Source organism: Cricetulus griseus, chromosome 4 (genome assembly GCF_003668045.3).
Source record: "Cricetulus griseus strain 17A/GY chromosome 4, alternate assembly CriGri-PICRH-1.0, whole genome shotgun sequence".
In the NCBI taxonomy this organism is placed as follows: Eukaryota; Metazoa; Chordata; class Mammalia; order Rodentia; family Cricetidae; genus Cricetulus; species Cricetulus griseus.
The window spans coordinates 210,462,622-210,487,990 of NC_048597.1; the positions used below are offsets into that span (position 1 = coordinate 210,462,622).

Below are 25,369 nucleotides of genomic sequence, written 5' to 3' on the forward strand. Positions count from 1 at the left end.
ACACAGGGGTTGGGTCCCCTCATTCACAGTCAGTGCTCTGTGAATCCTCAACAGAGTGACCTGGCTCAGTCACCAAAGTTCTTATACCAGCAATTGAGAGGATGCAAATGTCAATCTAACTCCTGAGACAGGGGTGAAGGGCTTCTCTTGGTCTCCAAGGGAAATGGGCTTAGCCAGGCTGCAGAGCCAGAGAAACCATGCAACTACCCTACATGTCACTCTACACTCTCAGAAATGCCACAAGAAGGTAGTTACCTGTGCAATGTGGATACCCTCTCGCCTCTTTCCTCCACCCACCAATGACTTTACAATAAGTGGTTTCATGTAAAGTTAAGCTATGTTCACAACAGTCAGAGGTTAACAACATACAAGCAAGCCCATAAGAGCCAAGAAGGAAGAATGAAAAGAAACAACTTGCATTTACATATCTGTCCCCACCAGCCCTCCCAGGACAACCATGAGAGGTGACTGACAAACAGTGTGGACAGCAGAGCCCCCAAAAGAGTAACATTCCAATTAGTACAAAGAAACGAAAGCCTGTTTCCCAGAGTCCCAATTAAATCCCAACCAACAATGCTTGCTCCCATCCCTGCCACTCTGCTCAGGAAATAATGAGAAAAATGAGAGGGCCCCCGCCAGCAACTTCCGTGTGGCAGCCCTTTGAAGCCAGAGAAATGTACCCCAGCATGGTTTGCAAGCATGCCCAGTAGCTGCTGCACCTGTGCCTTTAAGACAGCCTGGTGTCTTGGTCCCCACTCAGACCCTGAAGAATGCCAAAGAGGGTGCCCTCACCCCACCCCCAACCTGTGGGATACAGAGGAGCTCTGTGGGACCAGACCCGGCTGGTCTTAAAACTGTCGGCGTTGATTCATCACTGGATCTGGTGCGCTCTCCCCTCTGTTTCCACGCCATCCATCATGGGTCCCAGAACCAAGAAATCCAATAAAGACACAAAGGCACAGCTCTGTGTTCCCAGCAGGCCCCAGAAAGGCTGTGCGAAGGCCCCAGCCCAGGCAATTAGCTGAATCCATGGGATCGCGTGCTGATGGGCTTTCAAAATCCCTTGCCAGGCATTTCACAGGCAGGTGTTTGGGGAAGGAGGGTAGGAAATAGACAAGGGCTGTCTGGGTGCTCCAGCAGCACCAGGGGACAACCTGGTGCTTTAAGGAGACCCGTGATGGAGGAGCTAATTTCACTCCCAAACTACAAAGGAGAGGGGGCAACCCTTGAGTTAAGTTACAATGAAGATGATCATTTCCAGGCCTTTTTAAACAATCCAAACTTCTGAAGGTCATAAGCAAGATTTAATAACGGAACAACGCACCTCTCTTCCAGGCCCTGAATCACCCTATATTCAACTCCAATAATGTAGACAAGAGATATAGGGCTTCTAGACCCTTCCATTCACTCTGGGACCAAATGAAGCCAGTTCAGCATATTTATTACCACATATTGAACAAAGGCAATGTAGGGTTCAGAGATCTCCTGTGAGCATGTAATACCTTAAGCCTCCAATCTAAACCTCCAATCTGCAGTTTGCATCAGTCTGCCCTACTCAGAAGCAAAGGTAACTCTCCATACACAGAACGTTCCCATTCCTGTCCCAGTAGCTTCATCTCCTTCCAGGGCCTGGCACTGAGCCCCTGGAGAAAGACAGTCAAGCCAGAGGGCTTTGAGTTAATGAGCTACATGGCTTCAGGACCAAGTTCAATGCTGTGGGAGCTGGACTGAAATGAAGTAAAATATTTTCCAAATTCAGTCACTTCTCAATTACCCTTGAGTGAACTGTCCATGACAACCCAAATACTCCATGCCCCCCAGAGTTTGAGACTGAAGAAAGATGCATAGTGTGTGTGTGTGTGTCTGTGTGTGTATGTGTGTGTGTCTGTGTGTCTGTGTGTCTGTGTGTCTCTCTCTGTGTGTGTGTGTGTGTGTGTGTGTGTGAGAGAGAGAGAGAGAGAGAGAGAGAGAGAGAGAGAGAATGTGTGTTCCCAAACTAAATATAAATAGGTGATTATTGAATAATTTTCTACTGTTCAGAATTTTTCCCATCCTTTCCTCCACACAAGCATACAGATAGTTGTCCCCAACTGATAACCATCAGGTCCAGCACTGGGGACAGAGGTTCTTCTAAGATTTATAATAAGCCACTAGGCTCTCTCTTTTCCTGAATGACACTGAACTAGAAGCAAGAAAGTAATGAAGTTGACCTCCCCAGGTAAGATGGCAGCAGACGCTGAGAAGCCCCAGACTTACCCTTGCAGACCACACTATTTTCCGGCTCATAGCCAGGCTTACAGGTGCAGCGTCCAATGGGCACCATCCACTCTCCATCCCCATTGCAGTAGAGTTTTATGGGCACGTCCACTTCTTCTGCATTAGGGATGCATGTGCCCCGAGCAATCACCAGAGATGTGCTCTCTGCTCCTGTCATGGTTTCTGGGAACACTGCGAAATTTTGCACAATACTGGGACACTTTTTGAAGAAGACCCGGACAGAAAGCAAAGACATGCAGGCTCCATAATCCTGGAAAGCGAGGTAAAAACCATTCCGAGTAAGAGGCCCAAAGCTCCTGACTTCTGTGTTGACCTTCATCAGCCTTCCCCCAAAATCCACCTGGGAGAAGCTCTCGTCTGCAGCAATGGTGTCCACTTTGAGGTAGGGGGCTTCAGACCAGAAGGCTGACTTCTTGGTGGCAATGACAGAGTCAGTCTCATAGTAGTATAAGTTGAAGGTCTCCTTGCAGGAGCCTGGGACATTTGGGAGGCTGCTGCAGTCCCTCACAGTGAAACGCATCTCCGTGTAGATGCGATGGGCACCCCGTCTGTTGATAAAAGTAGTGAGCAGCCAGTTGTTCTGGTTGGGTTCAAAGACGTTGCACACTTGGTAAGTACGGATGGTGTTCAGGTTTTCATCGTAGCCACTGACTTCTTCCCACTGTCCCAAGCAGGCCACAGGCGCACATGCAAAAATCAGAAAGGAGAGAGTGAGAAGACCAAAAGAGGCAGTACAGAAGAGAATCCCAGAGCTTTGGAGGGGCCTTAAGAGCCCACCAGTCCCACCGCTCCACTTAACAAATGAGGTCATACAGCCATATCTATGTCTTAAAGATTCCCAGAGATCTAGAGTCACAGTTCTCTACAACCCACCCCCCAGATACAACAGATTTAACTATAGAAAGCATCCCCTCATCAAACCCGGCAATCTCATGCTGTGCGTATCCTTTATTGTCCCTCAATGAGGGCAGGCACCATACTCTTCGCTGCCAACAGCTCCTACTCTATGAATCAGAGATCCAGTTATAAAAGAATTCCACAATGAACATTCCCATCAGTGAACCTAATATCTTTACTGTGGAAAAACTCCTTTATATACCTGTGTAAAGCAGGAAAAGTGAGGAAAAACTTTTTTTCTTTTGTTTCTCAACAAACGTAGATTCTCAAAAACGTTTGATTTAGAAGAGCAATATCTTTGAAAGAGCTAGACTGTACAACAATGGAGGCTGCTAAGAGATACTCCTAGTAAGGTAAATTAAGCTGAGATGGGGTGGAGGAGAAGGTGGGAGGACGGTACTTAGAAAGGAAGGACCGCTGCTTACCCCGGGAGAGACAACCATGATTCATATTGGAAAAGAGAACTCCTTTTTCAAAATATTTATGTATCAGAGGAAGAGTGGGGAATAGGACATTTACTTCACACCCTCCACGCGTCCCACAATGGGACTTATTAGACATCATGCAATTCCTCCATGGCACATGGCTATGAGAGATGCTGGGTAGGAGGGATAGCGCTTTAAATAGCCTAGAAACTTTTAGAAGGGGATTTCTGCAACAGGTGGTGGGAGAAAGTTGATAACTAAAGGAGTCTTTACCCCTGGGGCTACAAAGGAAGGCACACAGTGTCAAGGGTGGAAGGGACAAAAGGAGGACATCTAGAGAGCTGACCGAATATCCAGACTTTCAGAGCTCTCTCAGCCCTCCTAGAGTACCAGTTCCTGCTCCAGAGTCTCTGATGAGTTCCTTCCAGAAACCCTTGGGAACCAAAGGTCCGTCTTGATTTGCTGCCTAGATAAAGTATCAGCTCTCCCATAAAGCAACCAGCATCCCGTCTGTCATTTGATTTGAACTTCCTCCCTCTCCCCCCCCCAACCACAGCATAGGCGGCTCTTGAATTTGCTATGTAGCTACTGCTGCTGCTACCTCCCCAAATGTATTACAGACAACTACTACCACAGCTGTTTGTTTAGGTAGTGCTGGGGGTTGAACCACAGCTGTTTGGGTAGTGCTGGGGGTTGAATTCTAGGCTTTGCGGAGGCTAAGCAAGCACTCCCCTAACTCAAATACATCCCTAGCTCCTTGTAATCACTCTATGGCCCCCAGCACCCCTCCTTACTCAACTTGTAACACCAAGACTTTAATGTTGCCAAAGTTGCAAGCGGCTTCCACCTTCAAGCTCCATCTTTATGCATTTGACCTAGGATGTCTTTCTGGTCTTTGCTGGAATAACTGCAACTCTAGAAAACCTCCTAGCTCCCAGCTCCTCCTACCCAGGCTGTACAGCGTACCCAATCCAGGCACTTGCTCTACTCTTTCTCCATCCGTAAGAATGTAGACACACTGAAGCATCCCACCCCACCAGTGGCTGGTAGGTCTCTAAAGGATCACAGCATATAAGGGACATTCAGCACCTAGACCCAGCACCAGAACAGATACTGTGCATACATGAGGATATGCCTGGGCCAAAGCTCTGCTCCATAGCTCATGTGGAGTATAAATCCATGCTGTCAAACCTCACCTGGGCTTTGCTTAATTTCTTATTGATCTTTAGATATAGAGGAGCTACTTTTTTCCCTTTCTTAGAGACTGTGTTATGTTCTATTTAAATGTGTTTGTGGAAGTTTTGTTCTGCTTGACTGGGTTTTGGAAACCAGAAAGCAAATGGATGAGGGAGAAGTTGCTGGCAGCATTTGAGATTGCTTTCAGGCCTCCATCCCTCCCGGCATCACCAGAGACATTTCCCCTGCTGACCTGACATGGTTTTGGAAGGAAGGACAGGCAGCTTTCTTTCCGTGTTCTAGAACTGTTTAAACCCAGCAGGTCTCATGATCCATTGTTCCAGCAGGGTCTCAGCATAAACGCTGGAGCACTTTGGTTGATACCCAGGTGAAGCACGTGACCCCATTCAGCACAGTGGTCTAGTCACAGCCAGAGCCTCTGGCCACCCGACTCTAATGCAGCTCTGCCTAGGAAAGGAAGTCCTACCTACCAGGCATTACCACTGACTGTCCAGAGATAAACAGAATGAGGACTTCACTCCGCAGAGCTGGGATATTGAGAACATCCATCTTCAAAAATGACGCTGATTAGCGTTGTAAGACCCAACAGAGGTAATCGTCTCAGACATTAACCTCTCTGGGCCTCAGTTTCCTCATCTGTAAAATGAGGAATCACACTGGGTGACCTCAAGTTGTAAAATCCTACAGATCTAATTGATTCCGTGACAGCTCCTAAGGGAGCGCTCAAATCAAATTAGAGGGGATGGAGCTGTATATTCAAAAGGAAAAGTAGAAAGAAATGGAAAGAAAGAATAGCTCCCCGTGGTTTGGGGGGGAAAGGAGACTACAACTACAGTGCCGTGCATTAATTTCTCTCCGGCTTCCATTCTTCTCCTGTCAGCTGGTGCTGTGGGGGTGGGAGAAGGAAGAGAGAAGACAGGGCTAGAGGAGAGATAAATGCCTTCCAGGAGAAGTAGCAATTACCATGGGGAGGGCCTTAAAGAAAGAGAAGATTTCAGTTCAGCTAGGATGGGCTGGCATTCCCAGCAGGGAGGGACAAACATTGCTATTTGTTGATGATACACTGGCATCAGTCTCATTGCTTTATTGCAAAACCTCACTCATTCATCAGTGGAAAATGTTTTTGAAATGCCAGCTTTATGCCAGGCATTCCAAAAGCCACAGGGGATAAGGCAGTGTGAAGCTTAGGACTGAGGGACAGGGGCAGAAAATAGAAAGGATCAAAATAACTAAATAATTATAATTGTGTTAATTAATGGGGGGTTATGAGGTACCAAGAAAGGGAGGTATATGAAGCAGGGAAGTCTTCTGAACGAGTCTCCAAGGGGATAGAGTAGATGGGAGAAGTATGTATATCCTAGGGGCAGAAATGGGCAGAGCATCTCTACCTTAAGGCACACAAATACAAAAGCCCTGTGGTGAGAAAAAGCAAGCTGGTGCCATTTATTCAGGGATGAAGTTCACTTGACAGAGTCTCACAAAGCTGCAAGTAGTCGGCATGGTAGGGATAAAGCCAAGGGAGGCAGGACATGATAGGAACTTTGGACTTCAACCTGAGTACAGAAAACATAGAAGAGTTCTAGAGAGGAAACCCACACGAGACCAAAATTTAACATTTAAAAGATATCTCAGAGTAGGAACTAGGCTGGAGGGAGGCCTAAGTGCATGGGAGGAACTACTGGAGATCAGTGTCACCCAGCTATGAAGGATGATGGGATGGGAAGGAGACCTGTGGAGATGGGAGAGATATTTTGGGGAGACTCCCCTGACGGTGAATAGACCAGACCCAAGGGTCCATGTGCCCCATAAACACCTTTTTACACTATCTTTGAATATCTCGGATACTTAGAGATGCTGGTTTCCCTGTGTCTTTCCCCTAAAAGCCAGAAGTTTCTATGGATCTTCAATAGTCTGACCAAACAGATAATCAATTCCCTTTTTGGGACCAATTTTTGTTACCATTAACCTGTACTGTCCAGGGGCAGATTTACAAAACTTCTCTGTTCGGTGGCCACTTCCCAGCCTCCAGTCCTAACCCCCACCCTGTGTTCTCCCTACTGACATTAAACAGCAGCAAAGCACCATGAGTGGCTTACCAGATTGGCAAGACATTAAAGAGATAAAGTGATATAGGTGAGGAAATGACTGAGAAGACAGGAAGTGGAAATGGATAACATTGTTTGTTTGTTTGTTAATTTGACACGGTTGCTTCTCTCAACATTGAAAATGTTCACCTAAACTCAAATCAGTGGGGAAGGGTAAATCTATTTTTTTTTTTATCAAATTTTGGATAACTGGCTAACCATCTGGAAAAAACTAGTTCACCCACCCTCCATCCATTATTCCAGAATAAATTCCCAATAAATCAGAGAGTTAAACATTAAAACCAAAACCATAAAAATGCCAAAAGAAATTGCAGGGACAATTTCTCTGCATTAACCGTAACACAAAACTCAAGAGACCATAATTTGGCAAATTGAGCTTCACCAATTTTCTTCACTTTTTAAATGGGCATGATGGAAACCATTGTAAGCAAAGAGAAAATAAATAGAGGAAACTTGGTGAAGAAAACCCTCAAAACTATTTATTATGTACCATGAATAACACAATAATTTCACCTAATACATAGAAAGCTTATATACCAGTAATAAAATAGACATATAGGCAAAGAATATCAACAAATGGCTCACTGAGATGCAGACACACCACTCAGTCACATGACAGGATGTGGCATGTCAGTCAGCCTTGCAAAAATGGTTTAAGCCATGTTTCGACTTTTTGTTGTTGTTGTTGGTGGTGGTGGTGGTTAAAGAGTAAAAGTTTGAAGACACTGTGTTTGAAAGGATATTAGAGATGAGTTGTGATACATAGGCAGGAGAAATGGCTCAGTTAAGAGCCCTTGGACCCCTTCAGAAAACCAGAATTCAAGACCCAGAACCAACATGGCAGCTCAAAAACATCCATGCCAGTTCCAGGGGATCTGGTGCCCTCTTTTGGCCTCCTTGTGCACTGACACACATGTGGCACACACACATACATGCAGGTGCACACTCATACAAATTAACTAAAAATGAATCTTTATAAAAGAATTCTGACACACAGCTGGATGGGAGGCAAATTCGTACCATTCCAATAAGAAATTACAGCCACTCACAGCCTTTCACTTAACAATTCTACTTGGAGGATCATTCCGCAGATAAAATTTCACATATAAAATCAGATATGTACATAGTTATTCTCTCAAGTCATCATTACCTCCAGAAGTAGCCATGCCTCTGAAGATCTCATTCCATAAGCCTTCCAAGGATCTACTTACTGGAAGCTTTGCACAGCCATGGAGGAGTGAAAAGCCATTCATTGAAATAGAATTTCTCACCAACTATTATTAAAAATCCTATTTGTGGAGCACCTCTCTTATTTCACTGAACATCAGTCTCTCTATACCTACCCTTCTTCCTGAATCTCTCAATTTAATTCTTTAATGTGACTGAAGAATTTTGTTAATATCCACTAAGTGGCAAATGCATAAACAAAGTATAATGTTTCCATACAGTGGAATATTATTCATAACAGAAGGAGTAAATGACTGATATATATTCAAACAAGGGTGAATCCCAAAAACATTACTTCAAGTGAATGGAGCTATATACCTCGAAAGGTCATGCTTTATATGATTCTAGACACACATGGAGTTAGAAGAACCAAATAAACAAACAGAAAAGCATTTTCTTTAGGCTTAGGGAGTCAAGTGGGGAATGACTGCAAATGGGTACAAGTTTGTAAGAGTTTTCTTTTGGGTTGAAGGGAATATTCTCAGATGGGAGTATGATGACCACAAACCTTCAAAGTTCACTGAAATGATTTAATTACATGCCTAAAATAAACATAGCTACAAGATATTAATAAATACATCGCTATAGCTAACTTTGCCTCAACTCCCCTAAAATGCAGAATTGGCCTGTCTTTCACAAATACCATGCCCACAGCAGCCCACACCTCTGTTCACCCTATACCCTTACCTTTTCTCACTGCTTTATCCTTCTACACTTCAGTTTCTTACATGGGTCACTACCCTGTATGTGATGGCACAAATATCTCTCTCTCTCTCTCTCTCTCTCTCTCTCTCTCTCTCTCTCTCTCTCTCACACACACACACACACACACACACACACACACACACACACATATTCACACACAAATTAACAATAGTAAATAAACGGTTTCTGAGTATATAAGGACCAAGGATTAACACAAATCAACATGTAATGAATCCAAAATATCTCTGGCCTGTGGGAATGCTCACACTGCTGCTTTCATTCTGTGCACACAATACACACACTTCTTTCTGTACATATCACACCACGCAAGGCCAACAAACTCAAACACTTCAGCTCAAATTTGAGCCAATCATATGATCCAAACAGTGTTCTTACTCTACTTAAGAGTGTTCTATGCTATATTAGTTAAACCAGGATGGCTTAATTACAGAAAACAAAGACAATTATTTTCCTGTCATCACTCCTCAACATGCATCAAATCAGTACATCTTTGGGTTCTATTTTGTTATGAGTTTAATCTGAGTTGCTGACTTTAGTTTCATTTTTCAAAAAAGTCAGTAAGTGAACTTGGCCTTGGGATTGAGACAGAATTTCCAACAACATCTGAAATGGCCCTAAGCATACTTCTGACATTTGGTACTCTGAATTAATATGAACCAGTGATCCCAACATTGATGATCATAAATGCAAAATATTGATCAACCTTGAAATGTTGAAGACGCTGCATGCCCTGCAGTATCAAGTATTTATCCAAAGAGTTGATTCTTCATCTATAAAACATACAAGCATAACCATGTCATCAATGTGCAAATTTGCATTTGTCTTTAATAAATGCTAAGATTATATAAATGACAAAAAGCTGTTTTAAAATAAATTGTGAGTCACTATCTGTAAAAGTTTGTTTTGCAAACCTAACTTATAGGCCCATGTTGCATAAACTTTTCTGGAGCAAATGGTGTTGAAGGGAAGAAATCCAATTTTAAACCAACTGCCAAATATTCCTTAAGTCTATCTTGTTTCTGGATGAACATATGATGCTAAAATGGAGGCAAAGACAGCATCTAGAAAGGAAACAGGTGGTCAAGGAGACATACCTGTTACTGGGACTCAAGACCTAAGTAGTATCTAAAAGTGTCCCTTGGCTTCAGAATCCCATGCCAAGATGGGATTTTCCACACTGGAGGCCCATCAGGAAGTCACCAGGCCAACAGTGTTCAGAAAGTCCAAGCTCAATTGGTCATTCTTGCAGAAAACTATTTCTCCTAACTGGCCTCTCTCAAATCCACTGTCCTATGGATGGAGCCTACGTGGTATGTCTTGTTTCTGTTTGATTTTGTTGCTGTTGTCATCATCACTGGTGTTTTGTCAGAAAATAGTGGCAACATATAAGGCAAGAGATGTCAAGCTCTCAAGCCAAGACCACTTCCTCTCACACGCAGACCCGGAAGCCCTGCCCACTTCTAAGCACTGCTGCTGAAGTTCTGACAGGACCTAAAACCTTTTCCTAATCTGCCTTCTACAAAACCATCTCATTTCTACCACACAAAGCTAAAGAATGGCAGGCCTGGCTGGACACCATCCAAGAAGGACAACACCTGTTAACAGATAGAGAGACAGGGGACATTCTGTAAATAGCTGCACACAAGTCAGGTGGCACACACATGGCAGGATGGCGTTCTCTACAGTCCCTCCTTCAAGGAGTCTTAGGCCTCACTTTCTCCATGATGCCATCCCCAGCTAATCTCTGGATGGAGATTAGTTTTCAGAATGCTTCAAGCATGGGTGAGTTTATTGCACACAATTTAACAATTGGCAATACATTCTTTCCAACTACTCTTTAATTGCTTTGTGTATGTGACTTTGGTTTCTGCTACTGAGCTGTGAGCTCCTTGAGGACAGGGAATTGTGTTCTATGCATGGAGCTTCACACCACTGGTGCCAGGCATCGATGTTTTATCCAGGGATGTCTAGGACCAATGAAAAATACACAAGTCTTCTGGGTACTCATCTCATCTTTTTATCCTAGATGAGCTCATCCACATGCAAGGAGTCAGTTGCCATGGAGTACATCACCAATTTTACTGCTCCCGAGTGCTCAGGCTGCCTGCTGGACATTACCTGCAGATACTTGGAACTCACCTTGCTCCCTGCAACACCATGCCCACACAGGGCCAAATTCTCCATGCCTAGGAATAGCTGTGTTCTTATTTCTCCATTGGTGTCATTTTTGTTTATCACAGGGAATTTATCAAAATCTTTCTTCTAGTCTCTCCTCCATAGTGTTTCTATCCAGTGTTCTCTTCCTTTATCCTTTCCTCCATTGACTCTCTCCTCCAAATGATTCTCCTAGTAACTCTTTTTAATTCTTCTAACCCTATGAATCTCTCAAACACAAATCCATGTCATCCATGGTCATACCTATAAAGGGTTGGAACAGTGTTGGGTCCCTCACTGGGTGCAATCCTAGTGCTCAGCTCTCAAACCAATGCCAGATTTCATAGTACTGGAAGGTGCTGTAAAAGCTACCAAAGGGAACAACCAGTACTCTTACATATAAAACCTGTAAACCACAACAATGACTGTAAGGAGAGACCTGGATACCTGTACCGCTGACCATGTTCATTTGGTACAGGTATCCAGGGTCTCTCCCTACAAATGACCAGCATGGCATGATAACCTTCAGTGTTCAATAGTGGCATCCATACCTTTGGCAGTAATCCTGATTGAACTTAAGGCCCCACTCAGCAAGAGGGAAATCATGCCTGGTAGTGGAAACCTAGCCAACTACCCAGGGCAAATGAAGTCATACCTCTTGGAGGAGAGCCTACACCTACTACTTTCCTAAACCAGTATAATCCCTAACGACCTTCTAAATATTTATCTTGATGCCCACAGATAAATGCAGTCCTCACCCCTCATTAAGGAAACTTCTTTTATAATAGAGGGAGACCATTACAGAAAACCACAATCAATCAAAATTCGGGGTTGTGGAGCCCAGTCCCAACTGGCATATTTACAACCCAACTCCCCAAACTCACTGATCACTGTGGAAGAGGAGGCAGGAAGACTGTAAGAGCCAGTAGAACAAGAAGCTTGCTTCAATACTGTGTCTCCCAAAGAATGTCAGAAATTACACCATCAAGTCTCACCAGCATGTCTGCCTTAACAAGACTTGAACAAGGAAGACACCAACAGCCACACTAATGCGGAAGGGGAGGAAGCTAATGAGGCCTCAGCACCAGTCAAAGAACTGTGGTCAACTAAGGAATGCTGAGATCAGGAGAAATAGTCTTCCCCATGGAAGAGCAGGTCAATATATTATCCAACACCAAATGGTCAGTCTTGAAAAAAAAAATATGTACATACAAGTAACGTGATATGGACTGAATAGATCAACGAAGGAAAAGAGGGCATGAATTTGAAGGAGAGCAAGGGGGTAAGTACACGGGGAGGGGGTTGTAGGGGGAAATGATGTAATATCAATCTCAAACAATAAAAGAATTATTTTAAAAGGTGCTGGAAGCCAGAGGCAATGAGTGAAGCTCTACTGTGTTCTGCCTCCTTGGCCACTGGTGCATCACTGGGATTTACTACAGTGCCATATAAGGAGAAGAAGAAGAAACAATCCACCTTGCACATCACACAGACTTGAAACAACCTTTCAAAGGGCACTATTATTGATGCAAATAGCCCATCTGTCCTTGAGATAAGCATAATAAAGAAAACAATGACACCCATTAGAAAATACTTGCTCAGGCTTTCAGACTAGGACTTTGATGAATGGGAATGACACCTTTAGGTGTCTTCAAGCTCTAGGTTTGCTAGACCTACTTATTGGAAGTTGGAGCTGCTCTGTTGCTCAAGAGGGCTACCAGGTGTCTACAGCCCATTTGAATAGTGAACACTGACTACTTGCTGTCAGGCTGATTGTAAGACTGTGTGTGTGTGTGTGTGTGTGTGTGTGTGTGTGTGTGTGTGTGTGTGAGTGTGTGCGTGTGACGTGCCATCAAAACTCATATATGTATACAGAACTGTCCCCTTTCAGGAGCACTACCATGAGCTCTTCCCACCAGGCTATCTGCACTGCCTTTTAAAACAGCCTCCAGATACTGATACATTCTTCATCTACAAGGATGGCTTTGCATTAGAAGCAGGCAAAGGTCATTTGTAGTCAGTTTTGATAAATGAGATTGATGACAAACTAAACAATATTATGTATTGGTCAAAGATGAAGAATCCAGTGAAGTTAAGAGATCTGGTCCATTTCTACATGGCCTCTGAGGACAATCCCAGCCTAAAAAGCACGAGGGGTTCTAGAAGGACTTGATAGTAGGCCCTGCCCTGATATTATAACTTCCCTCCCTCCCTCCCACTCTCTCTCCCCCCCCTCCCTCCCTCCCTCCTTCCTTCCCTCCCTCCTTCCCAGAATTCTCACTAACCACAAGAATGCCACAACCTAGCAACTTCCACAAACCATGTTTACAAGGCTTGCAGGGAAGGCTCACCTCCTCTGGACACTTTTACTTAAGATAGGGACAGAAACAATGTAAAGCTGGGCTGGAGAGATGGCTCAGTTCTTATGCTTGCTGGTCCAGGTACCTGAGTCTGGATCCCCAGCAAGTATGCCTCTACACCCCTGCAACCAAAGTTAGGGAGGCAGAGGTGGGTAGATCCCTGGATCTCAATTGCCCAGACAGTCTAGCCCAATTGTTGAGTTCCCAAATCCAGTAGTCTCAAATCCCACCTGTCTCAAAACATAATGGTTCAGCATTGAGGAAGACACTTGATATTGGCCACTGGCTTCCACACACTTGTGCACATACACATACTTGGGCACCTACATGCATACACATACATTCACATCATCACTTACACACACACACACACACACACACACACACACACACTTACTAAAATCAGCTTTTCTGCCTCTGTTTAGCCTGACAAGGTCTCAGTTATCCCAGCCTGTGTCACACCCAGCTCAATGAAGTCATGTCTAAAACCAAGAATGGAGAAGACTGAAGAATCTACTCATCCTCCAAACAGTGCATGAGGTATTGGGACACAAGCAGAAAACAAGCAAATTTGCAACCCCTGTGAAACTTATATAGTAACACGGTAAAATAGAGAGTGAACAAACAATACAAATATTAAGTCAGCTGTGTGGCTACTTCTTCTAAATTGAAACACTCTTTCCTAAAGGGAGGAGAAACGCTCATAAGACCCAGAAGCTTAGAACTCAGGAATCTCAGAAAGCTATAAGACTCCCGAGGCCCCTACCTGGTGTTAGATAAGCAGTGAAGAACTTGCTGGGCGTAACTCTTGGGTGGAGCTGTCTGTAAGCTGTATGGAGCTCCGGAGGTATAGCTTTGGTAAGTCGTCACCCATGGTGACAGATGCTTTTAATGACACAGCTGCAATGGAATCGCCCACTCTCCTATAGCTCTGCATTCATATTCTTATAAGTAATCTCAATAAATTTATTAGTTCACCATGCTGGAACTGACTGGGTGGAATTGGCCTCTTGTGAGGGTGTTGTTTGTTTGTTTGCCTTGGGGGAGGATCTGTCATTGGTGTCCTATCTGAAGTGAATAGATTTTTTTTCCACATCTTTCTTTGGGAAGTTATGCAACAAGGTTACACAGTGTTACAGGCTGTTACAGAGCATGTGGGAAGATAGATGGTAGCAGCCAATGTAGGGGGTGGCTGGGAAGGGCTTCTAAAATTTGAATGACACTTACCAACCAGGCTAGAGGTCCATCCCAGACACAAGAACAAATGCCCAGAACAAGTAGCCTGGTACATGCCAAGAAAACCAGGACAGCAGTGTGGCTATAAGAACACAGAGTCAGGAAGACCAGAAAGAGATGAGGCCGGCAGGTGAGCCAGGGGCAGGTGGCCTCACCTCAGCTAACTATAGTCTTATGACTACAGACAACTCCTGACCTTCAGTTTCTTCACCTGCAAAATACTATTTTCCTTGGAAGGTGTGGTGAGGCCTCGCAGGTCACAGAAGTAAGCCTTGAAGAATCTTCAGCAACTACCACTTACTGCCTACCAGCAATTACTGTCACTAGAGGGATGGCCATCATTACTGTTAACCTCAAGCCCTGCCTCTAGCTGAGTCAACGGGGTGCGGATCCTAGATAAGTTATCCTGCCCTGTGCTCAGCAGAATGGAAGGACAAAAGATCCAAACTCCCTCTCCACACAGACCCAGGGAGACAAGCAGCAGCCCTTCTGTTCCCTGACAATTTCCCAGGCTTCCTCTGATTCTACTTCAGCGTTGACCATCTCCTTTCAATTGGGCTTTCAGTGGGTCCCCACCACCCACCAGCTCAGATCACAGAAGATAAAACTGGACACAGCTCAGAGGCTCTGGGTCCACTCTGCAGTCTGTAATTGGGCATCACCTGTAGTTAGGGGAAGCTGCTATGTCACTAGAAATTGTTGCCACTGTGCCCTGTGGGACAATAATGGAAATGAGATGGTCTTGCCCAATCAGGGGAGATGGCTGCCTCTCTGAACATGCTTCCAGCAGTGCTCAACTTCATCAAGCACAGAGGAGCCCACAAATTCATTAGGGCAGCAGATGGGCCAGAGACACCACCTTCTAGCTTCCCACCAATCAGTGTGGACTCCAAGAAGGAAGCTCCAGTGTAGACAGTAGATTAAGCCTGAAAGAGCTAGGAGATTAGACAAGCTAGAGGGCTAATGAAAATGTAAAATGCGGTCCTTGGGGCATAAACTCCTACATGCCCAGAGGGACCTATCATTTAGCATACCAACCAACCAAGGCAATATTTCCCCAATGGCTCCCCTGCGGGCCTGAGCACCAGCTCACCTTCCAATATGCTTAATTTACCTCCCAGATGTGCTGGGCTGGAAAGATAGGAATGGCACCCCACACATCAACACAGTCCATGCAGTGTCCTGAAAAGAAGGGTGGCTCACAAAACATTGTTTCTTTATGGCCAACATCTTGAAAGAACTTCATATTGCCTGCTGAGTGGCACAAACCAGAAATCTTTGAACCCCAGATTCTTGCAGCATAGGTTCACTCCTTGGAGCACACAGGAGTAAAGGGACATAATTAGAATATGGAGAACATGTACATAATGCTACCCAATATGGCCTCTAAATTTTAGTCTAAAAGCAAAACTCCACAAGATCCATTTGAAGCAGCTGCCCACCACCCCTGACAGCTGCCCCTGCCTGTCTCCTCATGTCCTCTCTAATAGCATTTAATGCTATATGACTTCACCATATGACTTTCCCAGAGGGTGATATGAACAAATGTCTATTTGCTCCAGATGGGACACTAACAATGAACCAAAGAAATGACTCTACCCAAATCCAGCTTGGTGAACCAATGAGCTGCCTGGGTTACTTACAGGAGTATAAGTGAGGGGTTAGACTACCCTGTGTCACCCCGCTACTGGATGGTGTAGAAATGAGGAGATGAGAGAGAAGGTCCCAGGTGAGCACACCTGATATGGAAAAGCAGCATTTGTGCTTAACAGATAATCTTGGTGCTGAGGCACTGTCCAACAGGAAACAAGGACAAATTCCCCACATAAGTACCAGGGACTTACCCAGAAAACCAGGTACCAGCGTGACTTCAAGAGCAGAGTCAGGAAGACTGGAAGGAGAGGAGGCTGGGAGGGGGCCAAGTGAGAACTGCCTCTGTAGTCTTGCCCAACTCAGAACCAGATCATGATGTGGTTAGCATGGTGGTGTAAGTTCACCAGCTCTGGGCTCAATCAAGACCCAGCTGGTTAACCAGAGGCAAGTCTTTAACCCTCTCCAAACCAGTTTTCTCCTTTGCAGCACAGATAAACTAAAAGAACCTAGTCTGTGAAGATTAAACAGGATTTATAGTTGAGATGTTTAAAAACCCAAGTCATAGTCTTTGGGGAGTTGGTCAGTATGGACGAGAGCCCTCTGGTGAGACCTGCTTGGTGGGCTTGGTGTTCCCTCACGGTGTATGATCTGAAGCTCTCTCCTGTCTGCCTGGTTGTCTATCCTCATGCTTCCACTTTCATCACCATCATATGTGTGTGTGCACATGTGTGTATGTGTGTGCACACACCGGTGGGAGTGCTGGTGATGGCCTTCCCTCACCCCTCACCAAGGGCAAGTGAGGGTTGACTCCTTTTCCCATTCTGGATTAGAGGGTGCTCAGGGACACTGTGCTATGGGAGCCACCACATTTGCAGGCTTGAGGTCCAGCTGACAGGCATCTCTGTGTAGCCTGACACATTTCATACCCAGGATCTTCCAGCACAGTGGAGCCAGCACTGACACTGCCGACCTGTGCCTCAGGAGAAGCATCTGGTCCACACACCCCCGCACAACTGGAAGCTCCACCAGGCATCATGTACCAGGCCCTGCCTGGAGTGGGGTCCCTAGCCATTATGACAGCTGCTGCTGCTGTTGACACTGCAACAGTGACAAATTCATCCTTCTGACAGCATCCTTTTAAATAATTCACAGGGAGCTGGGGATTAAGACACTGTTTCTCTCTGTCTCTGTTGAGATTTAAAATACCTCCAACTGGGGGATTTAAAGAGAATATAATGGCCTGGCCCTCTAGGTCTACCCTCCCCCTTTCCTCCTCTTTCCCCATTTCCCAAACTCATCCCCCACCCCACCAGCCAGCCCTAAAACAAGAAGGTCCAGAAAACAAGAAAGAAAGAAAAAAATAAAAGGGAGGGGAGCCAGTGCTTGGCTGGTCACTATGGCAACGGTGGCAGGGTATTCAGCTACTATTATCCCAGTACCTCACACATGTGATTATCTTAAGCTGTCTATTGAATGTGGTTCGCACTGCTGCCCAACACGGCCTTGTTCGACAAGGCAGGGGCGGGAGCTGCAGGCCCCAGGCCCCAGCTGCCTAATAGAGCTTGGCTCAGCCCCTGGTGCCACTGATGGAGGGCACAGAGTTAGCCCTGGAGAAACTAGTGGTATTTTCCTTCAGCTTGGGGGATCACTGCTCAGAATGCCTAGCAGAGGCCAACCTGAAGCTGGTCCATCACACTGGGTCATAGGCTGAGAAAATGGGCTTCTCTTTCTGTGAGCTCACAGCACATGGGCCATGCTGGCTATAGCCAGCTGGAAGTATCCTGGAAACAAGACAGACAGCCAGGGATGGAAGGAGGGGCTCTTGGCCTCATTCCCATTCTCAAGAGCCAACTAAATCTGGCCTGGGAAGAAGGATGCCTCCCCTCCAGTCTGCTGCCCCCTCCCCCAGCTGGATGGGAATGTGGCCACCTCATATAACCTGCTCTGGGGGACTAATTTTTCCCTGTGGCGGCTGGAGCTTGGTGCCAGGATACCTGTGGAGGACTCTGATGCCTACTGAGAAAAATTACCTCATTCCTTCGCTTCCTGGACCTGGCTTTAGAACATTTCTGGACTAAGGTGCCTTGGTCCACAAACAGTCCTTGAATGACAAGATCACTCATCAATAACCACTGAAGACATCCTACCTTTTCCAGTTCTCTTTGAAAATTCAGATCCCACGTGGAGCCCTTACTTCAGATACTCTCAGGCTGGCATCATGCAGTGCATGGTGGCATACCAGCACCATCCATGGCAGACACTTAGCCTATTCTGGATATCTAAGATCGGCCTGGCCTTTCCTCCTCCTGTAGCTCCACACAGATGTGGCTAGCCACAAACAGGTCCCAGAAAAGTTTAAGATTTCCCAGTGTCTCACCCCTGGCTCATTGTTGCATAATGAATTAATTGTCTGTACCTAAACAAAAACACAATCCATTATCATTGTTCAGGTAGGAGTCAAAGCAGAGCTCTCAGTCAGCAAGACAAGTCCAAATACTCCAATATCACATTGACTGTTCTGTCCTTTGTGACAACAGGACATGGCTGAGACTTCCTGGTCCATCATGATGAATCAGGGCCAAGTGCATAGAGATGAAGATGCACCACACAGGGACACACACACACACACACACACACACACACACAGCTCTAATGCAGAAGGAACTCATTCAACAGATCCAAAACCAAACACCAAAACCACCAAGGTCCCCTCACAGTCCTCCCTTTCAAAGTATCCTCACTTCTGAGTGGTCCCCAGGGTTTAGGGGTTGGGAACAGGCACATGAAAGATCCTGCATCACTGCCTAGATCCTACCATCTACAGATACTACCTGTTTGTTCTTGGATTTCTGGTCAGGGATCACATGATCTGTGAGCGAGGCTTCTCACTTCATGCCCCACTTAGACTTACTATCTTCTGCCCCTAAACTTTCATATCACAAATCACCTGCTCCGGCTGTCCCTCTCAAGTTTGATTTAAAAAAAAAAAATGTCTGACTCAGTAGGAACTCTCTATAAGTACCACTCTCTGGGCTGAGGTTGCAGTAAGTCTCCCCCTTTGTAGAGTATTAGGAAACATTGGCCTCTGCTCATTGCCTACCTGCCCTCTGGTTCCTCAAGCATCATACTCCTTCACGGACAGTGGAACAAGAGTGAGCTCTGTGGTCAGACAGGCCCGGGGTCAGTCTCAGTGCTGTGACTTTGAGTAATGACTCTGAGATTTAAGGACACCATTGAAAAATGGAAGAAATATCACCTACCTTCAGGGTCCTGGTGAGAGTCAGTGAGGCGATACATGTGATGCTGGAACCCAGCATACCAGGCTGTTTAACTGAGGGTGACAGGTAGTGGTAGAAGTCAATGGAAACCCTGCAATCAATAGCAGGTGTGTTCTCTGGCCTTCATTAAAGAAAAAAATGGCCTAATAGAAATGTGGTGATGTTTATCTTGTTCCCACCCTAGTCCCACCCAAGATAAGCCCCACTAAAAAGTGTCAGTGCTGCCACCAGCATGAGTCAAGGCAAGCAGGATTGCCCTCAGTTTTGTGGCTTACAAAAAAAAGGTAAACAAACTAAATCCTCCCTGTGGTTCTGTAAATAAACTCTTATATCACTCAAGTTATAAATGTAGAATATGGGCCCAGAGAAGTTAAAGACCTTAGCAGAAAATGGAAATAACCCCAGAACATCAGTTTCTTCCAAATCTGTTTCTGCAGACTCACCCTTCCTAGGGTCTGCTCTTCCTTCTGAGAATCTTGACATTCATTCCCTTCATCTGTTTTTTCCTGAGCATCTTCATCTTCTCTGGGCATACACATACATGCCGTGTGTGTGTGTGTGTGTGTGTGTGTGTGTGTGTGTGTGTGTGTGTGTGTGTGTGTGTGTGTTGGAGAGTGCATGTGTTGGGTTTACATACACATGCATGTTTGTGTGTACACATGTATATATACATATATGTCATGTATGTAGAGGTTGATTCTGAGTGCCTTCCTCAATTGTTCACTTCCTGATCTATTGAGACAGGAGCCCTCTCCAAATCTGGAGCTCACTGATTTGGTGGGCCAGAAAGCCATGTGAGTATCCCTTGTCTCCACCTCCTCAGCACCAGGATTACAGGTGCATGCCAAGTCCAATTTTTTGCATGTGTGCTACAGATTCCAAACTCATACCTATATGCTTGTGTGTCAGGAACTTTGCCAACTGAGCCATCTCCCTCACCCCTTCTCTGAAATCCTAATTCAGTCTCACCTTGCTTCTGATGCTCTGCCCTGCACTAGGGCTTCCTATTTGAGTAGCTGTGTGTTCGGGCTGGAAGAACTGGTCCACTCTACTCCATTTTGGTGCCAAGTTTCAGGAACCCTGCTTTCTGTCACTGTCCAAAGAGGCCTGTGCCCTTAACTCAGGAAGATCTGTCATTAGATCCCCAAGCTAATATGCCATTTGCAGAAGAATTTCAGGGCTGGGATTAACTTTCCCATAGGGGGAATTAAACGAAGACAAAAGACACCTGTCTGTCCCAGTCACATGAACTATGCGCATTAGGGTGCAAACAAGCCAGATCTGGCCTGAGGACAGGACACACAGACCCACCTGCCTGTGTGCTCCAACCTGAATTGGAATCTGTCATAGGTGAGCCACTTGGGCAATTGCTTCTTTCTGGGGCCATGTCTTCTCCAAAAAGGGAGAGGTGGGTCTAGAGTTTTGGGACCGACCTAAGAGGCTAATGAATGGGTCTGTAGGTCATTGCTAAGGAAAAGAAAGGAAATTAGTGTGACATCAAGATTCTGGAAAGCCACAACTTCCAATGTCCCTTAATCAGGTAAACTAGAAATAAGCTTTTCTTAACCCCCTCATACATATACATGCACACATATGCACACATATGCACACATCACACACACACACACACACACACACACACACACACACACGAGAATCAACCCACCTCCCCTCCCTGAGGATCCCTCCATCTAGTACCCACCAACCTTCCTGCATCACCAGGCCTTCTCTTCCTTCCCAGAGCCGATTCCGAATCTCCGGGACCACCCTCCATCTCCTGCAGGAGGCCCCACCTCCTGGCTCTAGTCCTGAGCCCCCCATGCCTTTGTCTATCACTGTCTCTGTCAGGCAGGTGATTTTAAACTTCCATTCCTAAAAAACGCATATTATATAAAAAATGTTTTAAGTGCCTCGGGTGTTTTGCTCCTCATTGCTTCATAAAAGTGACATTAATAGCCAGGGAAGAGCTCGGCTGAGTGCAATTAGGGAGGATGTTTCAGGTATGAAAGCTGTTTTGAGCCTGCTAATGTTTCCTAATTACAGGCCTTTTGGTAGAAAGAGAAAAAGATAAAGAGTGGGAGGGAGACCTAGGGTGGGGAGCTCTGCCTTAGCTCAGTGGTTTACCTGAAAAGGGGAGGGCAGGAGGGAGGGGCAGGGAGAGATCAGAGGGTCAGAGGCCACCAGCAGGGGGACTGGCCTCTCCTGGCTGAGAAAGCCACACTAATTCCTGGGTAATAGCTAAGGAAAGGATTCCATTCATGGCTCATACTGTGAGAAAAAGAAAACCTTTTACACACTGTGCCTGAATTCCTAGACCTCATGGGCGACTGGGCTTGAGTGTTCCACAACTCACATCTGCAGTTTGTCCTAGACAGGCGTCTCATTAGCTGTGCCATAAAGGATCAGCACACCAGAGGTTGAAGGGCAACAGGGACACTTTTTAGCCATGTGATCTAAGGAAATTTATCAGCTGCTCCTCATTTTAGTTTCTTCAGCAGTAAAACGGAGCCCGGGAAGCCCTGTGGTTGGTTCACACAGACCTTTTCTAGGCTGTTAGGCTTGCTGCTTGTTTGTTTGTTTTTTTTCATTTTTCTTATTTGCCATCTGATAGCCTTTCTGGAACTTATACCCTGGAGAGCTACTTCCTCCTTCCCTGAAGTCCCTGGGCTTCCACTGGGCCTAGCTCAACACAGAGCAGACACAGGCCGCATGTGAGCAACGAGTACTCTGAGAGTGGGTACAGAATCCAAGACCAGCCAGCGAGGCCCAAGTAGAACAAATGCCAGGGCCTCAAGGTCCAGCATCAGGTGTTTCCTCTTTGCTAGCATAAAGATGGAAATGCTAAAGGGTAGGAGCTGCTGCAGGTACACTGTAGAATAAAGTGCCACATACCCAATAGTGTGAGAGCTGAAGCAAGAGAAAGGGTGGGGAGGAGACAGAAAAGAAAAAAATAAAAGAGGCAGGCGTGGGGCAGAGTGTTGAGGGGAACTGGCCCAACCTGTAGCCCCATGCCACCTGGACCAACTGGGCTGCTTCCTCCAAGACTGGTCTGTGCTTTTCTGTCACTGGCCACCAAAAGTTCTGATGAAGAGCAAAGTGCATGTTGAGGGTAGCTCCCCTACCGGTACCCAGCCGCCAGGCTGCATGCCCTCAGACCAGCGCACAAAGTGAGGAAGCACAGCTGGCCCCACCCTCTGCCCTCCTGCTCCTGGCATGTCTCCAAAGTCAAATAGGGGGAAATTCCATTCACAAAATCCCTTTCTCTCACCCACAGTTAAATCTCACTTGGATCTACCCCTAACTCAGCTCAGGCATTTCTGTCCTAATTAGCAGGATTGAGTCATCAAAGGAAGAGGAGAAAAAAATATTCAGCCCTCCAGAGGGCTGATAATAGGCTAGTGCTTCCTAAGTAGGTGCCAAAGAAAACTTCTTTACCTATACTGTGTCCTGTGTGGTGTTGTTACTCCACAGAGCAGAGGAGGGAAGAGGTCTAAAGGCCAGGCCCTGGTCACACAGGCAAGGATCAGCCAACAGGGGATGTGTGCAGGGATCTGATGTCATAGCCTGGGGCTTAGGCTGCTGCTCCACAGGCTTGTCACACCAGTCCAGAAAAATTGGAGTTGATTTTGTTCGGCCTTGGAAGAGACAGGCGGTTCCTGGAGTGGCTTTCTCCCCTGCGTATACTTTCCTCACTCACTCCCAGGAGAGTCCACTGGAAGGGGACCTTGAGGACCCAAGGATGGAGGACATAGCCAGGGCTGCCAAGTGGCCCAGACAGTCCACACCTGGACAACCAGAAAAATCCTACACTTGCCTATAGCTTGTGCAGAGAGTTAATGGCCAGATCTAGACTTTCAGGTAGGACTCTTTCCCTCCTCAGCACCTGGCTCCAGATGTTTAGCGCTTATCAGTTCAATAATCCTTCCTCCACACCACAGAAGTGCCTAGAGAGGCCTGGGTAAAACTCATTTAACTTCCTCTGACCATACATAGACACATATACACACAAGCAAGCATATACATACACACATAAATAAACATGTGCATTCTGATACACACATACGCCAACACATGTATAGAAATGTAAAGGTATACAAATGTGTATACATATATAGATAAATATGCACATATACACAGATATATGCCCAGACACACAAATATAAACATATATATATATATATATATATATATATATAATTTACACAAACATGCACATATAGGTACATAAATATATACACACATACATACAAATACACACATAAAATATACATACATAGACATATATATACATATATATATACTGATTAAACAGAGAGAACACACAGGAGCCCCGTTCACTCAAACTGTGGGCTTGCCAGGCTTGGTTTTGAATTTCCCTTCCAATTTCCCTCTATCAAGCCTTGGTGAAGAATGGCAGTGTTAAAATAGTCAACTCCACATGCCACTGGCTGTGAAGGTGATTCTGAGAGGCACCATAGATGCACATGGAGTCTGGAAGCACACAAAGCAGTCTTTGAAGATGAGAACTTCACAGATATTCACTCTTAGAGACTCACATCATAGACACAGGAACTGACACAAAAGAAGGCCATCCATGGCTCAGGTGCAATAGTAGGTGAGCTCTGCCCAAGCTCTTTAAGAGTAAAGGCACTTGGGGTTTGGATTTCCAACAAGGAAACTGAATATGCCTGGCTCTCAGAGGGACCCAGACTTGTCACTAACCCATTATAGTCAGAGCTTGAAAAGAAAGACACCTTCTGGGTGTCCATTCTCCTCCATCGGGCTCATCTCAGAGGTTGTGATATTTGCATTGCTAACCAGCTCTTTAGTGACAGTTGGATATTGCAAGGCCTGGAACTAACTCTTTGTTGGGCTACAATGAACCTGTCCTGGGCATCTCTTAGTGTAGAGCCCTGGGATACAGTTGCAAAGAGGTATCACTTATTCAGCTGACAGACATCCCTGGTGCCTGCACCCTGCTAGACTGCCACCAGGGACAAGGAACTAGAGCAGACTCATCCTCTGGGCCTTGAAAACATGGACAATTTCTTTCCCTTATAGCAGGCTGTGAGAGGCCAGTGCTGTGACCTCTGAGCCACAGCAGGAGGAGGACTCAGGAGGGTCCCAGAGGGGACAGACCAGAGATAATACATGCAGGGCACAGGTCAGGGAGGAAGGCAGGGACAGAAAGGGCCAGGCAGCACCTAGAAACAGGCCTACGGAGGAGCATGTGTCCATAAAGGCCACCATCTACAATGCAGTGATGACCCCAGACTCTCTGACCTCACCCCTGTCCACAGGTCCCACACTGGGGGGGGGGCTGACCAGAAAAGGATGGACCAAGTCTAGGAAGGGGGGTCTTGGAGAACCTCACTAGGATGCCCTCACACGGAAACTCAGCACTCCCTGGCTTTGTCCATTTATAATGTGACTTTTGCCTTTTCCCTCTGTTTACTATGTAGTGTGTGATTTTATTAAACCAAGAGGCTCACATTAAAGGTGAATGCCTAATTACCAAGCAGTAGTTTGGATTTGGGCATAAATATGTTCTTATTTTGGCATGTAATATTATAGTCAGCTTTCTAACAACAGAACTGAAAACAAGCTTGTGGGCTAAGTATGGATGGTTAGCCAAGTCCAGATCATGTTCTCAAGTACAACAGCAGAGGTACATGGATAGTCACATAAACCAAAAAGTTGTCTCTTAGGCTCTCTCTGTGGAGCCCAACAAGCCAGCCATGTGCTGTGAACAGCATCCATCGAAGTGCCAGCTGCCTCCCTTCTTGGGGAGAACGGAGTGATTCCTTCTTAAGACAGAGCAAAACTAACTCAAAACTAACTCCTTAAATCCTACCCCTGACATAAAGCCACAGTTTCTGGTCCCACTCTAGTCT

At 45.7% G+C, this 25,369-nt stretch overlaps 1 protein-coding gene across 1 annotated transcript in view; it reads right to left on the minus strand.

The window, feature by feature from the left end:
- The window catches only part of Ephb1 (EPH receptor B1), a 298,236-nt gene that overhangs the window by 271,120 nt on the left and 1,747 nt on the right, over positions 1-25,369 (minus strand). Inside the window, exon 3 of the mRNA XM_035444232.1 lies at positions 2,257-2,938. Coding sequence (XP_035300123.1) covers positions 2,257-2,938 — 682 coding nt within the window. The remainder of the gene's footprint in view (positions 1-2,256; positions 2,939-25,369) is intronic.